Below are 22,484 nucleotides of genomic sequence, written 5' to 3' on the forward strand. Positions count from 1 at the left end.
CTCCAGACGGCCACAGATTGATTTGTTACTTCACACATGCACCTATCCTAGCCGCAAGTACATTGAACCAATCAATAAAAGCCAGACAGCATAGAGCGTTGACATAAAGTTAGATTGCAGTCCTACTTTTTGCTTATCTCGAATTTCTGTCTGGACCTTTTCATAAAATCAGCTCCAAATTGGAAAACGAAATTGTTTTTATAAAAAAAAACTTATTCATACTATTCACATATACAAGCCAAAGTGTATATTTGTTTGTAACTCATTTTCGGCTCAACCGCTGCACCGACATTGATGAAATTTGGCATGCTATAGGTCCTTCTACCTAACTTACTTTGATACTTTCTAACTCAGGAAAACTGACGGTTCACTCCTAGTCCACTAACAAAGGCTATCAAGTAATTTCTATTATTGTGGTATTGCTGGCGTGTTCTGCCGATGCTTACTTAAAATAGGCGTTAAGTCAGTAATAAGTTTTTCGGTACTACAAGTTAGCTCTTGACTACAATCTAACCTCGTTTGAAGAATGTTTAGATTTGAATTACATAACTAGATGTCTGTTTCGACATTAAATAATCGCCGCATCGTTTTTTAAAGTATCGATTTTGTGACTGAAGCGTCGCGTTCCTGTACGACACCGTGTCAAGGCAAGACGGGTACGAGGTTCGAATACAAAGCATTTGTGTGGTAACGCTGGGTAACGCGAAATTCTCTTGGGTAATGGATAACGTATGACGCATACAGAATATATGGTGAAGGGCCAGTGGTTTAGAAATAACCCACTCAAATTAAACGGCCGCCCAAATTTAAAAACAAATAAAACATTTTAGAATTTCTAGTTTGTCTGTTTGTTATCACGTCACCGTCGTCGTGAAGTCGAATCGCGTAAGGCATCATCTTGATCAACCGATTGCCGGCCTATATTGCACTCGTCTCCTGACAAGGTTCAGGCCAAACCAAGTGCGGATAGGTAGACTTCACACAGCTTTGAGAACGAAATGGAGAACTCTCAGCCTTCATTAGCATTATTTCCTCAGTTCCTTAACTGTGATATTTTAAATTTATTAATTTGAAATCGTAAGGCAAGAAAGTAATACATTTTTATGATTTCTATTCCTCTATTTACTTCTGAAGAGCGTGACATGAAAGGATCTGATTTGGCAACGTTGCAAACTAAAACGCGACCTAAAATAATCAGTAAACGCTAATCTATACATTTGCAAAGAAAACCTCACATTGCGTTAGAATTAGATAACCTTAATAAGCGTATAACCATTTCACAGTCATAAAAATGGTGACCAATTTTAAAAGACTTGGACCCAAAGAGGCACATGTTGTGAATGCTGAGGCGACGCGTTTAAATGCTTTCAACTATAATATTAAGTTGAAAAGTCGCGTTCAAATTAGATTTACAGTTCTTTAAATAAGATTTCTACATTTATCTCCATCTAACATTTCTTGCCAGCTCGGTAGAATCTGCCATTCAAACCTATGTTATGGTACAGAGTTTCCCAAGCAATAAGTTTTATTTTTTACTACGAAAATTACGAAAAATTTCTTTATGAATAAAGAAATTTTGAATTTGAATTTGACTTGTCGTGTCACAGGCCTATCACAGGCACTTATGAAGCGTTCATAAATATTTGTTTCCATAATAGTAAGGGGATGGTGATAACTTCGTTCGCCAACTTAAATCTAAAGCTATGAGGGTTCCAAACGCGCCCTGATCTAAGAAGAGCCCACAACAAACTTAGCCGGGTAAATTTTTTTTGTTACCACCATCTTCCAGTAAATTTATATTAAGATATGAAGCTAGAGCAATTCACACCCAAGCTTTTTTATCGTTTAAGTAATCCTTAATATTATTAATTATAACAGGATTTATCTATAAGTTTCCGTTTTATAAAAACTTTGAACTTATTGAGAGTTTCTGGTGGACCTCTGGCCCTCTTTGGGAATAGTTGGTACAATTTCTAAAAAGTGACAGACTATACTTGATTTTCAAAAGTGCTTATCAAGAAGGCCTAGTTGAAAGAAATGAATTTAAAATTTTATTAATTTCAATTTATTAGTATAAGCAAAACCTGTGCAACAGACGATTTTTTTTGTAGCCTAAAGGCGTTTAGTGCTTACTGCGTTTATCCGAGATTGTAAATAGATAAAACAGGTTTGTTTACATAGTTGGAAGTTTCTAAGTGAGCAGACTATACTCTGGTCACGATTGACTATTGAGTCATGTTTGTTCAACAGTTTTACATAAACGCTTTGGGCCCCTGGCCTCTTAAAGTATCCTTTTGGTTCTAGAATAGGCAGCAATTTGAAATGCTGCTCCAACAGCCTAAACCTTACTCATTCTGGGATGAGACCTATGCCCTGTAGTGTGCTGAAAATAGGTTCATGATGAAGATGATAATTTATAGAGAATAAAGCTGATACATTAAACAACAGAGGATATTTCGAAATATATCTTTGAAAAGACAGAAAAGAGAGAAGAATGTAAGTGTTCAATTATCTAAGATAAGAATGAAACAGGCAAAACAATATGAAGCTTATAAATTTGATATCCCTAATAGTAAGTTATCAGTGTTTATGGATGAAACTATGTGGCCACAAGGAATAGCGTTTAGGCGATACATCTTTTTTAAGCACAAAGGCAACCACGCTCCTCAGACTGCGGAGACAGCGGCAACGGTGTGTAATTAAATAACTCTTAATGTAAAAAAATAAATGGGAAAATCCCTTTATGGAGCACTGGGTTGGTACACACAGGAGGAGATTCCTAATTTTTTATTATTTATAGGTTTGGCAAATTTTAGTTTAGAATATAGTAAATAAGATAATTGTTATTGTTGTAGCTATGGATTCTTATCTGAATTAAACATTATTATTATTCATAATCAAATATAAAATAAGAATTCAAACATTTTGCAATATCATTGTCATCAAATTTTGTATGTACCTAACTGAATAACAATTTTAATATTAATCCATCAACTATATTACTACTAAATTAAGTATGATCTCATATATAAAAGTATGTGTACCAATTATTATGGTACAACTGTAATGTAGATAAATGGGAGATTATAGATAAGATAAAATGTTACAGCGATAATTGAAATTAAATATTTGGTAAGATATTGGTTTGAAATTGGTCTTGATGTCTTTGTGACCCAAGAGCTACCGCTTATTTATTCCAATGGCTAAGTCTAGCAATTCAAAGGGGCAATAGCACCAGCTTTTTGGTTACCATGCCCATAAGTGAACAGTTAGACTTTTGACAGCCGATTGGCGCTGTTTGCAGCGATCCTGCTTTCTGAGTCAAAGGCTGTGAATTCGATTTCCACAACTGGAAAATGTTTGTGTGATGAGCATGAATATTTTTCAGTGTCTGGGTGTTTATAGTATATTCTAAGTATTTATGTATATTATTTATAAAAATATTCATCAGTCATCTTACTTTGGGGCTAGATGGCGATGTGTGCGTTGGTGCAATATAGGTATGTGTTTTTTTTTCATTCCTCTACAAGTTAGCCCTTGACTGAAATCTCATCTGGGGGTAAGTGATGATACAGTCTAAGATGGTAGCTGTGCTGATATGACAAACATCCTAACGTTGAGATGCTTACACAAGATTTAGCAATTTGGAACTTCCTGAATTATATTGATGATATATAATGATTTTATATTTTGAACTGAGTCCTATTAAAAAAATCAGAATTCAAGTATTTCATGTATGCCTGCTTCTTAAAAACTTTGAAAAAGTCCAGTTTCTCTGTTTGTAGTGACTACTTATGGTACCAATGGCGGATTCTACTGAAAAGAAACTGGCAAGAAACTCAGCAGTGGCCCATTTCCAAAACATACATTTTACAAGTTAACATTCAGTTTTCTATCTAGTGTGAGATGAAAGCAGAAATATCTGATACCTTATCATTAAGAAATATAAACATAAATAATTGCATACAAAACATATTAATATCTGTTAACTTTGCTAGATGCAAAATGACTGTGATTATTGGAATGATCATTTATAAAAAAAAAAAGAAATATATGTTTTCTGTTTATCTATTTAAACTAAAAGCAATAATAACAAATAGTTTTGAAGCAGTAAGTTTGAAATCTTGATTGAATATTTAAGTGAGGTTTTAAGTAGGACTATACAAACGATATTATTTTAAAATAGAATTGAATTCATAATTTAAACGCTCTATATCAGCTTAGCGATATATTGTGAATAACTTAATATTAAAATATGACCACACGCAGTCTCAAGGCTGGGCTTTAGTAAACTCGCACTCCTTTAACGGCATAGGTACATAATTATTTCTTATTAATGCGAAACTCAGCATGTGGGCTCCGGCACATTCCATACAGAAACTTGCGTATTGACTTTCGTCCATGCCGGCAAGAAATTTATGTATTACATACCTGAGAAAACTGTTCCCTGATGTCTACTAACTCCTCATCGGTCAATTTTGAATTGTCTGCCATTGTCGCACAAGTTTTATCACAAAAACAAAATTCACAACATCTACAAAAAGTAATGCAGGTGTAAAAGACAGCGTAACACTTCTTGCTTACACTAATATGTTTATTTAAAAATGGAATAAAAAATCACTGCACACCTAGCAACTTTATTCAGAAACGCACGGAAATTATCACAATCTCAAGTCTTTATTGCTTGGCGTTAACGCTTTAACTAGAACTATGAAGTATGAACTACGATCGAAAACTTGCCGACAAGTCGACTGGAGTCGACGACCAATGAACAGCTACCTTGAGAACTTAAGTAGCTTCCACAGACTACAATATTTATTAAAACAAGAGATAAATATTAATGAATTTATGAAAACGATAAAATAGTAAAATAATAATATATTATATATATAATAAGTAGTTTAAAATGTAAGTTCTATTTAATTTTTGTGTTATTTTACAATCATTTTATTATTTTTACTGGTAACTGACAGATGTCAGTCTGTAGATTAACTACTGGCAATATTCTGGTTAACACTTACTTTTTACTAGATGGCGCTCAACAAAACCATACTTAGCGCCATCTATATTAAAAGGAATAAACTATTCAAACATTTTATATGCTACTCACCAACAGATGACGCTATTCTTTTCTAGATTTATCTCGAAATTTCAGTATTAACAGACATGTCAGGGATTCTCAAATCAGTGGTCCGCATCAATATTTGTAACAGTGATAACTGCTTGAGTGCGCGGATATGCATATACAAGAATATGAATATGGATAATATAGACGGCTAATTGACAGGAAGGATAATTCAAATTCAATTCGCTTTGAAAAGGATCAATTAAGTAATTACAATGGACGGCTGACTGGCGGAGTGGGTAGCGACCTTGCGTTCTGAATTCGAGGCCGTGGGACAACTGAATGATGTTTGTGTCATGAACATGATTGTTTTTCAGTGCCTGGGTGTTTATCTTTATATTATGAGTATTTACATTTTGCATAAAAATATTCTTCAGTCATCTTTGTACCCATTACACAAGCACCTTACTTACACCTTACTTTAAATATTTAATGTAGGTACCTACTTACAACATTGTAGCTAGTCATACTTGTAATGGAAAAACAAACTATGTTTTATAGGATTGTATTGCTAGAAACGAACGAAGCTGACTAAAGTCATAGTAGTCATAATGACTATAATTAAATTTTATCTAATACGTCATAATAATTAATAGTTAATCTTCGGATCTCTTCGTCCCATAAAATATTTATTTATTTATTTATTTTATTTATATATTCCTACTAAACTTAATTCAAATGAACAGAATCAACTTGACAGCTTTTATCTTGGAAACCTGGTACTTCACGACGACTTTGGACAAATTTGTTGGATGATTATGATGATGATGATTAAACGGTTGCAATCACAGGCAACTGCTATGTACTATAAAAAACATAAAATTTTAAAATATAACAGCAATAAATTTTAGTGACATATTTTTTTGTTCTATTTTTTTTCTTTAGAGTTTTATATTGTCGATATTATTGGATAAAAGTCCTTAGTTTAGAATACATTACAAACACGGATATTTCTAACCACGCCGTCATTTGTAAAGAAAATCTGAGCAATTTAATTTACAGTACCTTTTACGTCTCATTTCTTTGAATTATAGGTAGTTCATTGTTCCACAAATAACTTCATTCAAATCAATAAAAATCCAAAGTTATAACTAACAATAAGAAAAATTCTTTCAAATTCGTTGAAACAAAATGCAATAACAAATTCACGTTATCGAAATAAACTAAAGCGACCCGTAGCTGGGAACCCCTGACATCTCGAACATTCTACCCCTGTCTGGAAACACTGGCCGGTTTAAATACGCGGAGTTTGCGCTACTCGCCGTCAGTTGAAAACAAGCGACTGTGAGTGAAACATTGCATTTCGCAAGCGTCCATTTCACCGTAATTCTCAAAGAATTAAGTACTATATCTATTGTTATACGTCGTAAATTGAGAAGCTATCAAGAAAAATGTCTCTTCTACCGTTCTTCATTGACTACGAAGTAGAGCGCCCCCGCCGTTTGCTGGACCAACATTTCGGGCTTGGCTTAACCCCAGACGATTTGCTAAGCGCCATCGCTGGCGGACCCGTCGTCAGCCGAGACTACTACAGACCATGGAGACACCTTGCTGCCGCTTCGAGAGACCTCGGTTCAAGCATCAAAAACGACAAGGACATGTTCCAAGTTAATCTTGACGTGCAGCACTTTGCCCCTGAGGATATCAATGTGAAAACCGTCGACGGATACATCGTGGTTGAGGGTAAACATGAAGAAAAGCAGGACAAACATGGTTATATCTCCCGTCAATTTACTAGAAGGTACGCGTTGCCGGAAGGTTGCACGCCGGAAACTGTGGAATCAAGACTGTCTTCGGATGGGGTGTTGACGGTGACGGCACCTAGGCAGGTTCCACTAGCAGTGCAGGGTGAGAGGAAGGTACCCATAGCTCAGACTGGTCCCGTGCGTAAGGAGGTCACCGATCAATCGAACGGCGATAAAGCTTAAAGGTTATTTTAATTCAGTCAACCAGCGTGTTATTTTTTATTTTCATTCCAGTGATTTTGTTTTTAAGACTGATAGTTTTATTTCTTTATTCATAATAAAGACTTCGTGCTAATTAAATAGTTTGATTTTTTTTTAATTCATAGTATAATTTCTGTAGTACTTACACAAATCATAACTAAATTGAAATGTAACTTAGTGCCACCGTCGTAACTCCTTTTCCCTAGGTATGTTCTAGATTTTATTGAACTGTCAATTTAGTGTTGTATTTGTGTAGGCACAACAGAATCGCCACCAATGCACAATGTGTGCAGTGAAGTTAGTTTTTTAATATTTTTATTTAGTGTACCTATTACCTAATAATTATCTACTGCACTAGCACTAAGTTATTACGTTGTATACCTACTGGGTGTAAACGGCCCTTAAGGACGGCACTAGATAATTACTCATTAAGTATACATACCTATACAAGACCTGTAAATTTGTTCAAAGACTGACTTGTGTAAACCAGAATTGGCTTATAGTGCCACGATTCTGTTGTACATTTAAATGCTGATGCTTGTTATGTTTCCTAAATACCTATCTGGAATAATATTTTTTCATATTATCTTCATCCACGGTTTTCAGTTCGATACATTAAAACAGGATATGGGAATAATAACTCACCGCGGTATCAATTAAAAGATTAGTTTTAATCATATTTATTTTTTAACGCTACAGATTCGTCGAGCAAAAATTGTAATCCTAAATATACCTACCTACCTTTAATTAAAACGCCAGCGGCTTCATTAAGATTAAATCCGTTTTTCATTGAAACTTTTACCGAAAAAGCTTCAAATAAATAATACTAGCTGACCCGTGCAAATTCGTTGCAGCAATTTATGGCCCCCGAAACCCCCTGTATACTAAAATCGTTGGAGCCGATTCCGAGATTCCAATTATATATACCTAGGTATATACAAGAATTGCTCGTTTAAAGATATAAGATAATGTACGGGATACAAAGCATGTCCTCTTGCAAAACAAAATATACTATATATTTATAGTAATATAATATTAATATTCATTCAACAACTGTGCAAATACCTACTCTTTTAAATTTGGTACCGACCAAAGTTAGATAGGTACTTTACACTGTGACAAAACAATGTTTTTCACGCCTCGATTATTTTGTATTTAATGTATTTCGCATGCCTTAATGTTGTGATAAAAATTCGAGTTTTAGAACGAGAATTTATTACCCATACCATCAGTATGGTTATTTAGTTATTGTTGGATACGCATGCAGGGTGGAAACCACGTCGTTGTTAAATGTGCAAAATATATTGTTAAAAATGAAATGTGTATTTGGACAGTTTGAAGTGCCATGTATTTTTAAACAGGTAATAGACGATCAGCCTTTGTGGGCTTTTCTTACTTCTTTATGACCGTTTGTGTTAACCGGTAGGTTTCATTTCTATACAAAATTAAAAATAACAATTGAGAAAATCTTAGGTACCTAGGTATAAACTATCACTGTCAAATTAGTGTTTTGTATTAAGACGAACGGTTCGCAACTTGTTGGGAAAATACTCGATCGGGAAGCAGTTAGTGATTTTCCAGTGTCTATTATTTTACCATATGAAAGGATTCGATTTTTAGTTAGTCTAATTCAAAATTTAAAGCTTTTAAAGCCACTGATTGTTATCGCTATTTATTGACATCCTCGGTGTATTATCTTCTTTAAGTAATTTAGTTTAGAACTTCCATGGAGGAAGGATTTAGAGCTTCCATGGGGGTTGATGAGATTAACGCTCTGTTACTTTCAAATTTCAAAAAGCAAAAGTTTGTGAGTTTTGTGAGTTTGCTGTGTAATTTTAGGATCGATACTATGCCGTTAAATTCTTTCACCAATATAAAGCAAAATTATTGGTGAGTGCCTTCGTGAATCGTGGTAGTCAAATTTGCAATGGAAGTCTGGAAAAAAAATGGTCAAATGAAATTGTTTATTACAAACACTGATTTAAAAGATGAGAGATATATTATTGAATTCTAAAGAAAAGTTATGGAGCCTGTTAATGCTTACACAAAAAAGGCAGCCACGAAAAGGCATATCTATAACTTTTATATTTAAGTAATAAAAAGTAGTTTTTATATTTAAAAAATATATTAAACCTTTGTATCATGTTTATTGATCATAGTATCAAAAATTATCAATTCTTATCAAAATAAGTAAATATAACATCTTGAGTATTTAAAACAAAAGACTTTTCCCTTTTGCTGCATATAACTGCAGGACAGCTTAAAGAATGTAGAGATAATACAAGATAGGTACGGAACCGCTGCGATGTTGTAACCTTTTAAGTGATATTAATTCTATGAGAGCGTTTTTTTTTATGTTTAACATGTCATTATATTTATAAATAATCTATGTTTACTTATATCGCGTTAGAACTCCTAGGACCGTGTAATATTTTTTTTTATAATAAAATAAAACCAAAGAGTATGTAAACATCAAGTGAACCACAAACATCTTTTTAAGTAAATAAAACCGCGATTTGTAGATGTTTTTAATAAGAATGCCAATGAGTTTATATGAGGTTTAAACATATGCATGGCTTATGAGATCATACATGAAAATATTATGAACTTTTGTCTTTAATATTAATTATATTTACGAAGTCCGCATATAATTAATTTATGATGGATTAAATATAGACGGATTAAAAAAAACAGAAACAAATTATGTACACATTTTGTTAGAAGAACAAGACCTCCTGGTACAAGTTTATTATATGAATGCAATTGTTGTTGTTGAAATAAAATTTATTTTTATTACTATTAAGTCTAAAAATTCATTCAATTTTTTTTATTTAATTTATAGTACCTACCTTAACAGTGTATTTTTGACAATTTATTCGATATCTACTCATTGGTTCGTATTAAAAACCTTTGAAACCAAAGAGGATACAAACACTACGTTTAAAACCAAAACGCAATATTTTTTTTCTGACTATTTAAAAGTAAAAAGTTTTTCATTCGTAGACAAAAGCAAGAATAAAAAATCTACATCAATTTGTTTTGGAGTTTGCCATTGTTCTTTGGGTCAATAAAAATTAAAATTATTTATGCAATCATAATCATTTCATTCCCTCATTTGAAACCTGGTAATATAGCCAAATTTGCATGTATATGTAGTAAAAATATAACCCTCCTTTTGGAAGTCTGGAAATAAAGAACTCTGTACAAACCGAACCACATTTATAATTTCATCAAGAGTAAAAATGTTTCAACGCCCAATGGAGTGGGCTCGGGTCAGCTATAACATTATAAAGCATTTGAGTTAGTTTGGTTGAACGCGCTAATCTCAGGAACTGCCGGTTCGAATTGGTTTATTTTGTCTTGGATCTTTCGGCTTGAGGCTATATAACATTACGCTATTACCAATAGCTACCACGACCACGCCACGATCGTAACTGAGAAATGTTGCAAAAACTGAAAAAAATCCTTTTTGATAGATTACGATGCGCGTGACGCTTAAACGGTAAACGTTACGCCAAAACGACGGAAGTATTTAGTAAGTCTGACAGAATTTTTCCCTTTTAAAATTCTTAAAAACAGTCCGCGACAACATAAATCGCGAGGGAATGCTAGTAAATTTTAAAATAAGTCGCTGATGATGATCGTGACCACGTGTGTTGTGGACAACGCCATCCAACCTCTTAACTCCTGACTATCCAACTGGTTCCTAGCCTACCTAGAACTTCTAGGCACAAAATTCTATATCGACGACGATAATCGTTTTAAACAATCTTAAACTCGGCAGATTCTAGAAAAAATCTGAGATTCTACAAAAGATTGAGATAGATTGGATGATTTGGATGGATGGATGGATCTTGGATGGACAGAGTTTGACGGCCGATTGGCCCAGTTTGCAGCGACCCTGCTTTTTGAGTCCAAGGCTATGGGTTCGATTCCCACAACTGGAAAATGTTAGTGTGGTGAATGTTTTTCAGTGTCTGACTGTTTATCTGTATATTATGAGCAATTATGTATATTATTGTTTACCAATCATAAAAGCTATTTAATATTTTTATGTAAAATATTATATTACATACCTTTTATTCAGATTAATGGTAAAACAAAATGTGTAATGTATTTTATCTCATAGTTCATACTCACAATTTTAATAGTTCTATATAACGAACTTTCGTTTCATAGAGTTTCAAATTTTCACTTCAATAATATCTACCTTATAATATTATAACAATAGACGAAAGATATGTAACTCATTTGAATGGTTAATACTAATGAAATATCCATTGATTTCATAATATGTTACTATAAATATTGGATCAATGAAAAAAAGGTGCATGCCTTGTCAATCCTTTATAAATTATTGGAAACAGGTTGTTTAAGCCCGTATCGATAATAATGCCAAAAGTGTAATTACTAATTACAGTAGTTACAAAGTCCTAACATCAATATTCAATACATAAATTGTTCCATCGTTTCACTAATTGGCAGTTTGTGTGAATTAAAAAATAAATATCGTGAGACATAAATAAAGAGTACGATAATTTTATTATGATACCTAGTGGGTAATAATAAACTAAATTGTAGATTATAAAATTTTATGTCTATTATACATGATGACTAATTATGAAAACTGCCCTTTGTTATTCGGAAGAGTCTACTATGTCCAAAATATATCATATTTTATCAAAAATTAAAGGATTTGTTGATATAAATTGCAAAATCTATTTAATTAAATGAATTATTTCCCGCGAAAACGCTCGCCGGTTGTCATGACCGCTCCGCAAATTAGAGTCCTTGCTCCATAGCCAAAGATTATTGTTTTTTGTACTGAAAGCAAAAAACTTAGCAACTGATAGTTTGAAATCACGAAATACTTGATATACGCAGTGATTTTCGTAGTTTAAGAAGTGCAAAAATAGTTTTATATAGACGTGATGTCATAATTTTGAATTCGTCATTTGAACTGTCATGGCGGATCGTTAGATTTGACAGTTTTATTTATTGGAATTAAATATTAATCTCTTCGAATATAAAAAATAGGAATATAATAGTATGATTTTAAAGAACAAGCCGTTTAACTTTCATAAAGGTTGCGTTACGGAATTATTTGTACTATATCGCATGTACTGTTTAAATTTAGAACAATCTCGCAGGGAATCATTTGTTATAAAAAAGTACATAGTTCAAACTCCCAAAATCCACTACACTAAAAACTCTTTAGATCCTCCGATTGAATCAAGACGTGAATTCTAGAAAACATATTCTTTGTCAAAAAGGTCCAAATCAAAAGGAGTACAGGATTTAAGCACCAATATAACAGACTACTGTTGGACTAAAGGCCTCTCCCAACAGGAGGGTTTCCCACTATCCGTACGCTTGGCAGACGGTTTTGAGACCCCAGATAGTAGTAGAGCGGAGTTGCGTTCTGAGTCTGTCCACCGCGCCGCGCCGGAGCGGAGCGAGGCTGCGGAGCGAAAAGAGAAAGTAATACGGAGCGGAGTTGCTCTGTTTTTCAATATGCGGAGCTCGGCAGCAAGTACCCGCTCCGCTTACCGGTTTTGTATGAATTTTTAAACTAGCTAGCAAGAACCTGTCCACTTAAGAAAAGCGGAGATTTTGTGCAATCCTATTTGCTAATATTTCTCCGTTTCTCGGCTTCGCTGCCACGCTCCGCTCCGGTGGACTGGCAGCCTTAGTCGCGTCGCACGACACACAAGCAGAGGTATTCTTATCTGCCGTCACCACCATTTTCCGTGACGCATAATTCGTCGATTCAACTCTTTAAGCCAATATATGTTTCACAAAAAAATTGACGCGCATTTCTGTCTTATAAAATTCCAGTTCTTCGCAACAGCGACATCTGGATGGTTGACACTGACAGCGGGATTTGCATTCGGGTTCAGTGCAGTCCTCCTACCGGAGCTGGAAAAGGATGAGCAATTCCCTTACGATGCCAATATGGCTTCTTGGATCGGTAAGAGATTCAATTTATTTATTTACGTAGTTTGCACCATACTAATATTATGAAGGCGAAAGTGTGTTTGTTTTTCGTTGCTTTACGCTGTAACCACAGAATTAAGAGCATACAGAAACCGTGTACACGACTAATATTGAAGCATCAAAAACCACTCCACTTTAGAATGGTTTCTCTAACAAACGTTTAGTCACTTCATATGGTAGTTACGAATGAATAAATGATTTATTTATTTCTTTACATAACTGATATGAGTACAATATAATGTTACTTATGGGCTGTTTGTTGTCTCAAGCAACCAGGCCCTTTCCCCAAGAAAAAATATACAAGGATGCAGTGGCGTGCACTTCATACATGCACAAAAGCACTGCATACCCTAAAATGTTTGTATAACTCATAAATGCGAAGGATTTTTCCAATTTTATGGCACCTTCCTTCTTTATGCATACACTGGTCAAAAACCCTGTGCACGCCACTGCAAGGATGAATATAATATAAAGTAATGTTATGATAACAGTTATTCGATAGTATTTAATTTGTATTCGAGTCAACTATTAAGTTGATAGTAATTATTTTACCTCTAATGTTCCAAGCGTTCGCCATAAAATGGGGAAATGGGAAAAAAACCGTGAGCTAGCAACAATTCGCAGGTGAACAGTGAGACGTGCGCGGTGCGTTTTCACTGTTATTGAACACAATGCATTGCATACAATAATGGCTGAGTGAGGATTCTGTAGGTTCTTTATTTAATGGCTCTAACTAAGGAACCATACGACTACGTTACTTTTAAGTCAGGAAAAAACGGGTTCCCACGGGATTTGTAAAAACCGTAACAAACGCAGAGCTGGCGTAAACGAAGATAGCCGTGGGAAGGTTAACTTCCCTTTCGGGTGGACGAGTTTGAATCCTAGCACGAACCTCTAACTCCTAAGTTATGTGCGTTTTTAAGCAATTAAAAATATCACTTGCTTCAACGGCGAAGGAAAACATCGTGAGGAAAACCTGTATGCCTGAGAGTTCTCCATAATTTTCTCAAAGGTGTGTGGAGTCCACCAATCCGCACTGCGCCAGCGTGGTGGACTATGGCCCTAACCCTTTTTCATTGTAGGAGAGGACCCGCAGGGTTATTATGTATCTTGCGACTGGCGTAAATCTTGCAAACACTGCTGTCAAACGTCACTTTTCCATACAATAAATAAACAAAAGTGACGTTTGACAGCAGTGATTGCAAGATTTACGCCGGTTGCAAGCCTGTCGCGAGATACGTAATACGCCTGTCGTATTGTACTATTGTACTATTGTACCGGTAATGGGTTAATATAACGAAATGCAGACGAAGAACGCAGACAGATAGTTAATTAGTTAATTTATAATAAGTAGTAGGTACGTGGTCGATATACCGCTTACGCGTACGAAGCGCTTCGCATCTTCGTTTCTGATCCGTACCGCTAGGATCTGGAATGCCATTCCAGCTTCCACTTTCCTGAGCACCTTCAAATCAAGAGTGAATAGGCAAGCGCTCTCCACCTAAGGCTGCATCATCGTTTACCATCCGGTGTGATTGCAGTCAAGCGCTCGTCTATTAAAAAAAAAAAAAGAACTTTTGCGACAGAGATTGTCCGGGGAAGTGCTACTGCTATGTTTATTTCACCAGGGCACCAGTTTGTAGGGCGTTTTCCTGGCATGCCCTGCTTAGTGTTGCTCTGTTATAGGCTGATTCTTTTCATTACGGGGGGCCGGGGCCATCTGCTATACTATCAGACTATACCTACACCTTCGGTGTTGGGCCTATCATGTTAACAATGGTGAGGTTTCAATCAAGGTGATCAATCAAAACGTCGTTTCGCGGGCGCGGATATGTGACTGATGCAAAAAATAGATAAAAACAATCCTTGATGCGGATTATATATCATGCTAAAATTTCAGCTCGATCGGTGCAGAACTTTTTGAGTTTTTGAAGCGTACACAAACCAACATAACATTTTTATATATATAGATATATATATGTATATACTACGACAATACACACCTCGCCATCTAGCTCCAAAGTAAGCGTAGCTTGTGTTAACTAAAATAGCTGTTGAATATTTTTATGAATATAATTAACATCAATACTTATATACAGATAAACACCCAGACACTGAAGAACAATCATGTTCATCACACAAACATTTTCCAGTTGTGGGAATCGAACCCACGGCCTAAGACTAAGAATTAGAAAGCAGGGTCGCTGCCCACTGCGGCAGTCGGCAGTCGATTTAGCTTTGTTACTTAGTTATCATCATCATTATATCAACTACAGGGCACAGGTCTCCTCCTGCAATGAGAAGGGTTTAGGCCGTAGCCCACCACGCTGGCCAAGTCCGGATTGGTGGACTTCATACGCGTTTCAGAACTTTATGTCTATCTCAGGCATGCAGGTTTCCTCACGATGTTTTACTTATTAATACTTGATTAATATTAAAATAGTAATCCATGGTCAGGTTATATAATCGCTTGAAACTCAGCAAACCCAGATATTATTTTGTAATTCTTCAACCAAACGTCAACAATTTTAAAATAATACGAATTAAGCGATGGTAGTAAGGCCTCAAGACATTATTATCCTCATATAATACATACGAACTTAACCAGTTAAACGACTGTAGATGTTAAAAATAAGTTTTTTATTAACGCTTTCAAATTAATACAGTAACTAAAACGAATGTTTGTTTTTTCAGCATCAATAACCCCTCTATCTATGGTGTTCGGATGTCTGGGTGCGGGTTATCTTATCGACAGTGTAGGAAGAAAAACCGGACATATGGTATTAGCAGTTATATCTCTAATGAGTTGGCTTATTATAGCGTTCGCAACAAACAACACGTATATGCTACTGGGAAGATCTGTAGCTGGTTTATCTGTTGGCTCCAATAGACCAGTATCTTTAGTATACATAGGGGAAATTTCAGATCCAAAATACAGAAGTTTCACACTTATAGGGCCGTCTATAATGCTTGGTTTAGGGATATTGCTCAGCCATCTTCTCGGTGGATATGTTCCATGGAGACACTGTTGCTATATTTATGCTGCAGTAAATTTATCGTGTGTTATATTGTTGTTATTTTTGCAAGAAAGCCCTCTATGGTTAATATCAAAAGGGAGGGTTGATGAAGGAGTTCAAGCCTTCAAATGGTTTAGGGGCGAAGGTATGGAGTCGCACAAGGAGTTGCAGTTGGTATTACTGCGGCAATTTGAAAAATCTAGCCAACACTTTTATAAAGATTTTATGACCATATCATTTGTTAAGCCACTGTTAATTGTTTTCTTATTGTCTTTTGTACAGTTTAACGGGGTGAATGTTTATAGTTTTTACGCGTTACAACTGATTAAGGCTACATTTAAGGGCACCATTGATCCTTTTTCATTTATGCTCGGCATTGATGGTTTAAGATTCGGAATCATATTTTTCATTTTCACTTGTAACAAATTTATTTCGCGTAAGATATTCTTCATTGTCGTTAATTTTGGCTGCGCTATTTCCTTGTTTATTTTAGTAGGTTACTTGTTAAATTTAGAAACCTACGAGTGCGTATGGCTATCTATATCTATCACAGTTTTATTTATATCATTTGGTGGATGTGTAGTTGCATTAGCATGGTCATTTGTACCTGAATTGTTTTCAGCGAATTTAAGAGGCTTGGGATCTGGGATTGGTGCATCTATGTCGTACTTTGTATTGTTTGTTTGTGTTAAAATCTCTCCCGGGATTATGGTAGCATATGGAGAAGCGGCTATGTATGCTGCGTATGGTATTATTACATTAATTAATACGATAATATTGTGTTTTGTATTACCTGAAACGAGTGGTCGTACTTTGCAGGACATTGAAGATAGTTATAAGAAAAGTAATAATACTGTATCAAATTCATAATTATTACTCATAACCTTCAATTTTATTTTGTATTCAAGGTAAGAAATTTTTCTTAACGGAATTTAGTAATTTAATGTCCATTAATGATTAAAAAAGCTAATTTGAATAAACTATTGTATTGTAATTTAAGGCCTCCTTATTTCCAAATCCTCACCCTGATCCTCATGGAAATCTTTATGGAAATCAAAAATTTATCAATTTAGTTACAGTATAGGAATGTTCTCATCTCATCAATGACTAGTTAATAATTTCAATAAAAATATCAATTTTAATTTCTTCAGTTTCTATTGATGATTTTTAAAATTACTCGACTTTTCACTTACAATTTGATACTTTTTATGCAGCTTAGTTAAAATTGACTATCTATGTATCTGTTGTCAAGCGGATTGTTGATTGCTGATGAATCAAATAACTCTTAATTTAATTCTTCAGGAATCATCAACTCCCTGTTTTGCCCATAGATCATTTAGCAAATAGCTTATTTACTTCAGCTAACTGTTGTGCCAATTCTAAGCTATTCTAAAATAATCAGTCTACAAAAAGTGTTATCTTTTTACAGCAATGATTTTATAAAGGATAGCATTATTTTCAGACCTGTAAATTTTGTGTAATTTAGAGAATGCACAATAGAAAAGGTACCAATTCCATTGTGATGTAGTGCTATTGTAATTTATAATAGTTATTAAGAATGAAATTAGTTCGTAACTTGTTGATCGACTAATAATGTAATAGTTTTATATAATCATTTACCTAAACACATAATTGAAACGCTCGAATTTCCTATGCTTAAGCGGAAATTGAAGGAATTCTTAATGAATAAAAGTTATATGCAATTAATGACTATCTCATAGATAAGGACATTAATTTTACATAATTTTTACTATTATACAAATATGATTTGCATGCTGTTAAGTAGAATTTGGTAAAGTGCTAACCATAATATTTTAGACATAACTAACCCAAATTCGCAAAGAAATAAACAAATGTAATGTTAACTGTAGTTAATATTTGTTTTTCAGCTTCAATTGCACCGCTATCGATGGTGTTTGGATGTCTTGGTGCGGGCTATCTCATCGACATTGTGGGAAGAAAAACCGGACATATAGTGGTCGCTGTGATATCCTTAATAAGCTGGATTATTATAGCATTCGCTACAAACAACACGTATATGCTTCTTGGAAGATTTGTAGCGGGATTATCTGTTGGCTCCAATAGACCAGTATCTTTGGTATACATTGGAGAAATAACAGATCCAAAATACAGAAGTTTCACACTTCTAGGTCCATCTACAATGCTTTGTGTTGGGATATTTATCAGCCATCTTCTGGGTGGATATGTTTCATGGAGACTATGTAGCTACATTTATGCGTCAATAATTTTTATCAGTATCTTATTATTGTTAATCTTGAGAGAGAGCCCTCTCTGGCTTATATCGAAAGGGAAGATCGATGAAGGTATCCAAGCTTTTAAATGGTTTAGAGGTGACGGCATTGACTCTCAAAAGGAGTTGCAGTTGGTTTTACTTCGACAGAATGAAAAATCTAACCGATACTTTTATAATGACATCATGAGCATATCATTTATGAAGCCACTGTTGACTGTTTTTCTATTTTCTTTAATTCAGTTTACCGGAGTGAATGTTTACAGTTTTTACGCATTAGAAATGATTGAGGATACATTTAAGGGTAATATCGATCCTTTCACATTTATGCTCGGCATTGATGGTTTAAGATTCGTAATCATATTCTTCATTTTTGCTTGTAACAAATTTATACCGCGCAAGATTTTCTTCATTGTCGTCAATTTTGGCTGTGCTTTAGCCTTATTTATTTTAGTCGGTTACTTATTGCATTTAGAACGCATTGGGTACGTATGGTTGTCTATATCTATAACAGTTTTATTTATATCATTTGGTGGATGTGCAATAACTTTAGCATGGTCGTTTGTTCCCGAATTATTTTCTGCTAATTTAAGGGGATTAGGATCAGGAATTGGTGCGGCTATGTCGTACTTTGTGTTGTTTGTTTGTATTAAAATCTCTCCAGGGTTTATGGCGACATATGGAGAAGCGGCGATGTATGCCACGTATGGTTTGATAACATTAATTAATGCTATTATATTGTGTTTTGTATTGCCTGAAACGAATGGTCGTACATTGCAGGATATAGAAGATAGTTACACTAAAAGTAATACAACTTTATCAACTGCTTTGTAAGCAATATTATTTTTTGATTAATTATTTACAAAGCTGTTCCCCACATATTTACCCATGTTAAGTGAGTAAGTAAATATCGCAATGTAATGTCATAATATTATAGTTTAAGATCCGGGTACTCATAGACGTAAACTCACCACTCGAGGTCATTGATATCCTGCGCAAAAACCGCGATCGAGCTCCAAATATATAATATGAATTTATTCTGTCCGAATAACATGATGTAATAAATATGGTCTTGATAATTATCAATTTTTATTAAAAGCAAAAGAAAAATGTAACTTTTTTTCGTAAGGAATAATATTCTATGCTTACGCATAAGAACTTGTTTACTCCGCACTGAGCAGGTAACTGACTGACTTCATTTGTACCTAGTTTTATCACCATAATGATCATTATCAACCCATCACCGGCCCACCACAGGGCACGGGTCTCCTCGCAGAATGAGAAGGTTTTAGGCCGTAGTCCACCAAGCTGGCCATGTGCAGATTGATAAACTTTGAGAGCACTATGGAAAACTCTCAGACATGCATGTTTCCTCACGATGTTTGCCTTCACAATTAAAAACGCGCATAGCTCCAAAAGTAGAGATCAGGGATCGCACTCAACCCCCACGAAAGGAAAACCGATACCCATAAGGCTATCAACGCTTACCTCCAAATGAAAAAAAAAAAACAAATAAAAAAATTCAGTACAGAATCAAATGAATCCAACAAAGATTTCTAAGCTGATCTAAGTCTACGGAGCTTGCGTTCAGATGCCGCAGGAGAAGCAATCGAAAACGCGGGCTACTTTTTTTTTATATACAAGTTAGCACATAACTACATTTCCAGCTGATGGTAAGTGATGATGCGATCTAAGATGATAATGAGCTATGTTGTGTAAATCTAGCGGCACGACTTGAGAGTACCGCCAAAGCCAACCCAGAGAACATTGAGAAGTTATAAGTTCCCAAATTGCACCTGCTGGGGCTCGAACCCGGGGCCTCCACTCATAAATCTACAGCGCATACTACTGCGCCACGAAGGTCATCTTATAAAGTTATTTTAGGGTTGTATAATTGTTAAGATAGACTTAAGTACTTATAGAAAAAAATTTGAAAATAAATAAAGAGAATATCGACAATACTTTCCAAAGCTTTTGTCAGTAAACATGTCTCCTCTCCATATTTCCAATACCTATATTCACTTTTACCTCACTAAATCCTACACTTTTATTTGAAAGAAAACACCTTGCTATAAAATATAATTTTTTAATCAAAAAATTTAGAAAAACAAATCACAGTCTTGGATCAGTTATATTATAATAATTTTAAATAAATAAAACACAATCACAAACTTTACCGCACTTATTACTTCTTCTCTGGCAGAGTATCTTCCGGAACTTCCTTCCTGATCGGACCCGTGTGGGTTATAGGAACATTCCTTTCACCTTTAAGAGTATCCTCTTTTCTTGGCGCCAATACGGTGAGTACACCATCAGATGAAAGCCTTGATTCTATAGCATCAGCATTCGTATCATCCGGGATTTTAAACTTCCTCACAAAATGCCTGGATACAAATCCATGATCATCCTGCTTCTCTTCGTGCTTTCCTTCCACAACTATAAAACCAGCTGCTGTCTTCACAGTTATCTCGTCAGGTGCAAAATGCTGAACGTCAACGCTTATCTGCCATTTATCTTTCTCGAGTTTGATTGAGGAGCCCGCGTCTTTCGGCCAGAAAAATCTGTATCTCGGTACGACCGGGCTGGCGGTTGCAGTGAGGAGGTCTTCTGGTGTTAAAGCCAGGCCGAAGTTCTGGTCAAGGAGCCGACGCGGCCATCTTGGGAGGTCGTAGTCGAAGAAGTAAGGTGCAAGCGACATTTTCGGCGAAAATTACGAAACGAATGCTCAACGCTCCTAGTTTTAGTTTGAAACAGCTTCGTTGCACAGTCCTATTTATATAGACCGCGCACTGATGTGACGTTGACGCTCTACGTTTACGTGCGTGCAATCGAGAAAATTCTCGCTGCAGACCAAATCTACCATACATAATAATGAATCATTTCGTGTGTTTATCATTCTCTAAACTGGGCACATAGGTCGTCTAAAAATAGATTTCGTATAATGAAACTTGGAAAAATAGTTAGATAATTACAAATTAGCATACAGTTCATTGGCGTGTTTATATTTTGCCATCACGCTTAAAATAGACAGCTGCTTGTATCGTTAGGCAACCTTGATATTTTTGTAACTGTAATAAGGCTTTGATTACTAAATAAGGCTTTGATTACTTAATATACGGCTTTGACTTATCTAACCTTATTTTCTTTGTAACCATCTTGTCCCCAAAAATTTTAAAACACCACATCAAACTCAAAGTATTAAATATGAAATTATTGTTGGTTTTTATTTTTGAGTATAAAATATAATGTCTTATTTTCATAACAGCAAAAACGGCACAAATCATTAGCAAGTATTTATTTTCTGCATGACACTGTAATTTTTTCTTGGAATACGAATGATAATTAAATGCGTAAAATAGTTAAAGCCATTACTTATCAGATGGTGGATTTGAAGGTTTGTCTTCTATGGAGCATGTAGTTTCATCTGATTCGGCCTTTTTAGAGGAGTAGGAAATGGGTATCATAGTTTCGCAAGGCCAGCTCTGTTTGCAAGTGTTTCTATGTGCCGTTATAGTTAAATATCCGTCGGGAGATAACTTTGACTCAATCTTTTCAGCACTGCATCCATCTGGGAGTCTAAATTTTCTTACAAATTGCCTAACAAAACACCCCTTCTTGGTATTCCTTTCTTGTTTTCCTTCTATGATTACGTATTCCGAACGCGCCTTAACTCTTAACTCATCTTTTGTAAACTGATGTACATCTAAACATAGCTGGAACTTTTCTTTACCAAGCTTTATTATTGGTCTAATGTTCCTAGATTGTTTTATCCAGGAATACAGTTTTGGCCGGAGACTTATATTAAGTAAAGGACTAAGTATCATTATCAGGTGTTATTAAAACTTTATGTTTCTAATTTTCATTATAAATTATAGTTTTGTTTTCGATCGCTGTTGTTATGTAAATAAAATGCAAATGACAAATGTAAGAGCAGCGTCGATATTAAATTGCCTTGAATGTCATGCTGAACTTGTCATATGTATAAAAAGGATATTGAACCTTTTTTAGAGTCTAGATGCAAGATTTGGTAGTTCTTCTTACACGCAGCAAGAGGGCATCGAACTGATTTGAATTTTAGCAAAGGCCGGAGAGTGACATAGGCTCGTTTTTATCTCGGGTAAATGAGTGTTTTATGAAACACTCATTTA

General features: G+C 34.9%; 5 protein-coding genes across 5 annotated transcripts in view; 3 read left to right on the forward strand and 2 right to left on the reverse strand.

The window, feature by feature from the left end:
- Positions 1-4,759, reverse strand: part of LOC120634665 (plastin-2) — a 74,969-nt gene extending 70,210 nt beyond the window's left edge. The window contains exon 1 of the mRNA XM_039905404.1: positions 4,432-4,759. Coding sequence (XP_039761338.1) covers positions 4,432-4,494 — 63 coding nt within the window. The 5' untranslated portion in view covers positions 4,495-4,759. The remainder of the gene's footprint in view (positions 1-4,431) is intronic.
- A 1,620-nt stretch (positions 4,760-6,379) lies between these two features.
- On the forward strand, positions 6,380-7,085 carry LOC120634540 (protein lethal(2)essential for life-like). Its single transcript, XM_039905230.1, has one exon. It carries the CDS (start codon positions 6,517-6,519, stop codon positions 7,051-7,053), a length of 537 nt encoding a protein of 178 aa, XP_039761164.1. The 5' UTR covers positions 6,380-6,516; the 3' UTR covers positions 7,054-7,085.
- A 1,299-nt stretch (positions 7,086-8,384) lies between these two features.
- Positions 8,385-16,955, forward strand: LOC120634642 (facilitated trehalose transporter Tret1-like). Its single transcript, XM_039905373.1, has 3 exons — positions 8,385-8,432; positions 12,910-13,042; positions 15,763-16,955. Exons 1-3 carry the CDS (start codon positions 8,385-8,387, stop codon positions 16,953-16,955), a joined length of 1,374 nt encoding a protein of 457 aa, XP_039761307.1.
- A 619-nt stretch (positions 16,956-17,574) lies between these two features.
- Positions 17,575-19,170, forward strand: LOC120634643 (facilitated trehalose transporter Tret1-like). Its single transcript, XM_039905374.1, has 2 exons — positions 17,575-17,590; positions 17,975-19,170. Exons 1-2 carry the CDS (start codon positions 17,575-17,577, stop codon positions 19,168-19,170), a joined length of 1,212 nt encoding a protein of 403 aa, XP_039761308.1.
- Positions 19,171-20,459: 1,289 nt separating this feature from the next.
- On the reverse strand, positions 20,460-21,184 carry LOC120634541 (protein lethal(2)essential for life-like). Its single transcript, XM_039905231.1, has one exon. The coding sequence runs from the start codon at positions 21,032-21,034 to the stop codon at positions 20,522-20,524; it is 513 nt and encodes a 170-aa protein (XP_039761165.1). The 5' UTR covers positions 21,035-21,184; the 3' UTR covers positions 20,460-20,521.
- Between the last annotated feature and the right edge of the window lie 1,300 nt (positions 21,185-22,484).

This window comes from Pararge aegeria, chromosome 24, assembly GCF_905163445.1.
Source record: "Pararge aegeria chromosome 24, ilParAegt1.1, whole genome shotgun sequence".
NCBI lineage: Eukaryota > Metazoa > Arthropoda > Insecta > Lepidoptera > Nymphalidae > Pararge > Pararge aegeria.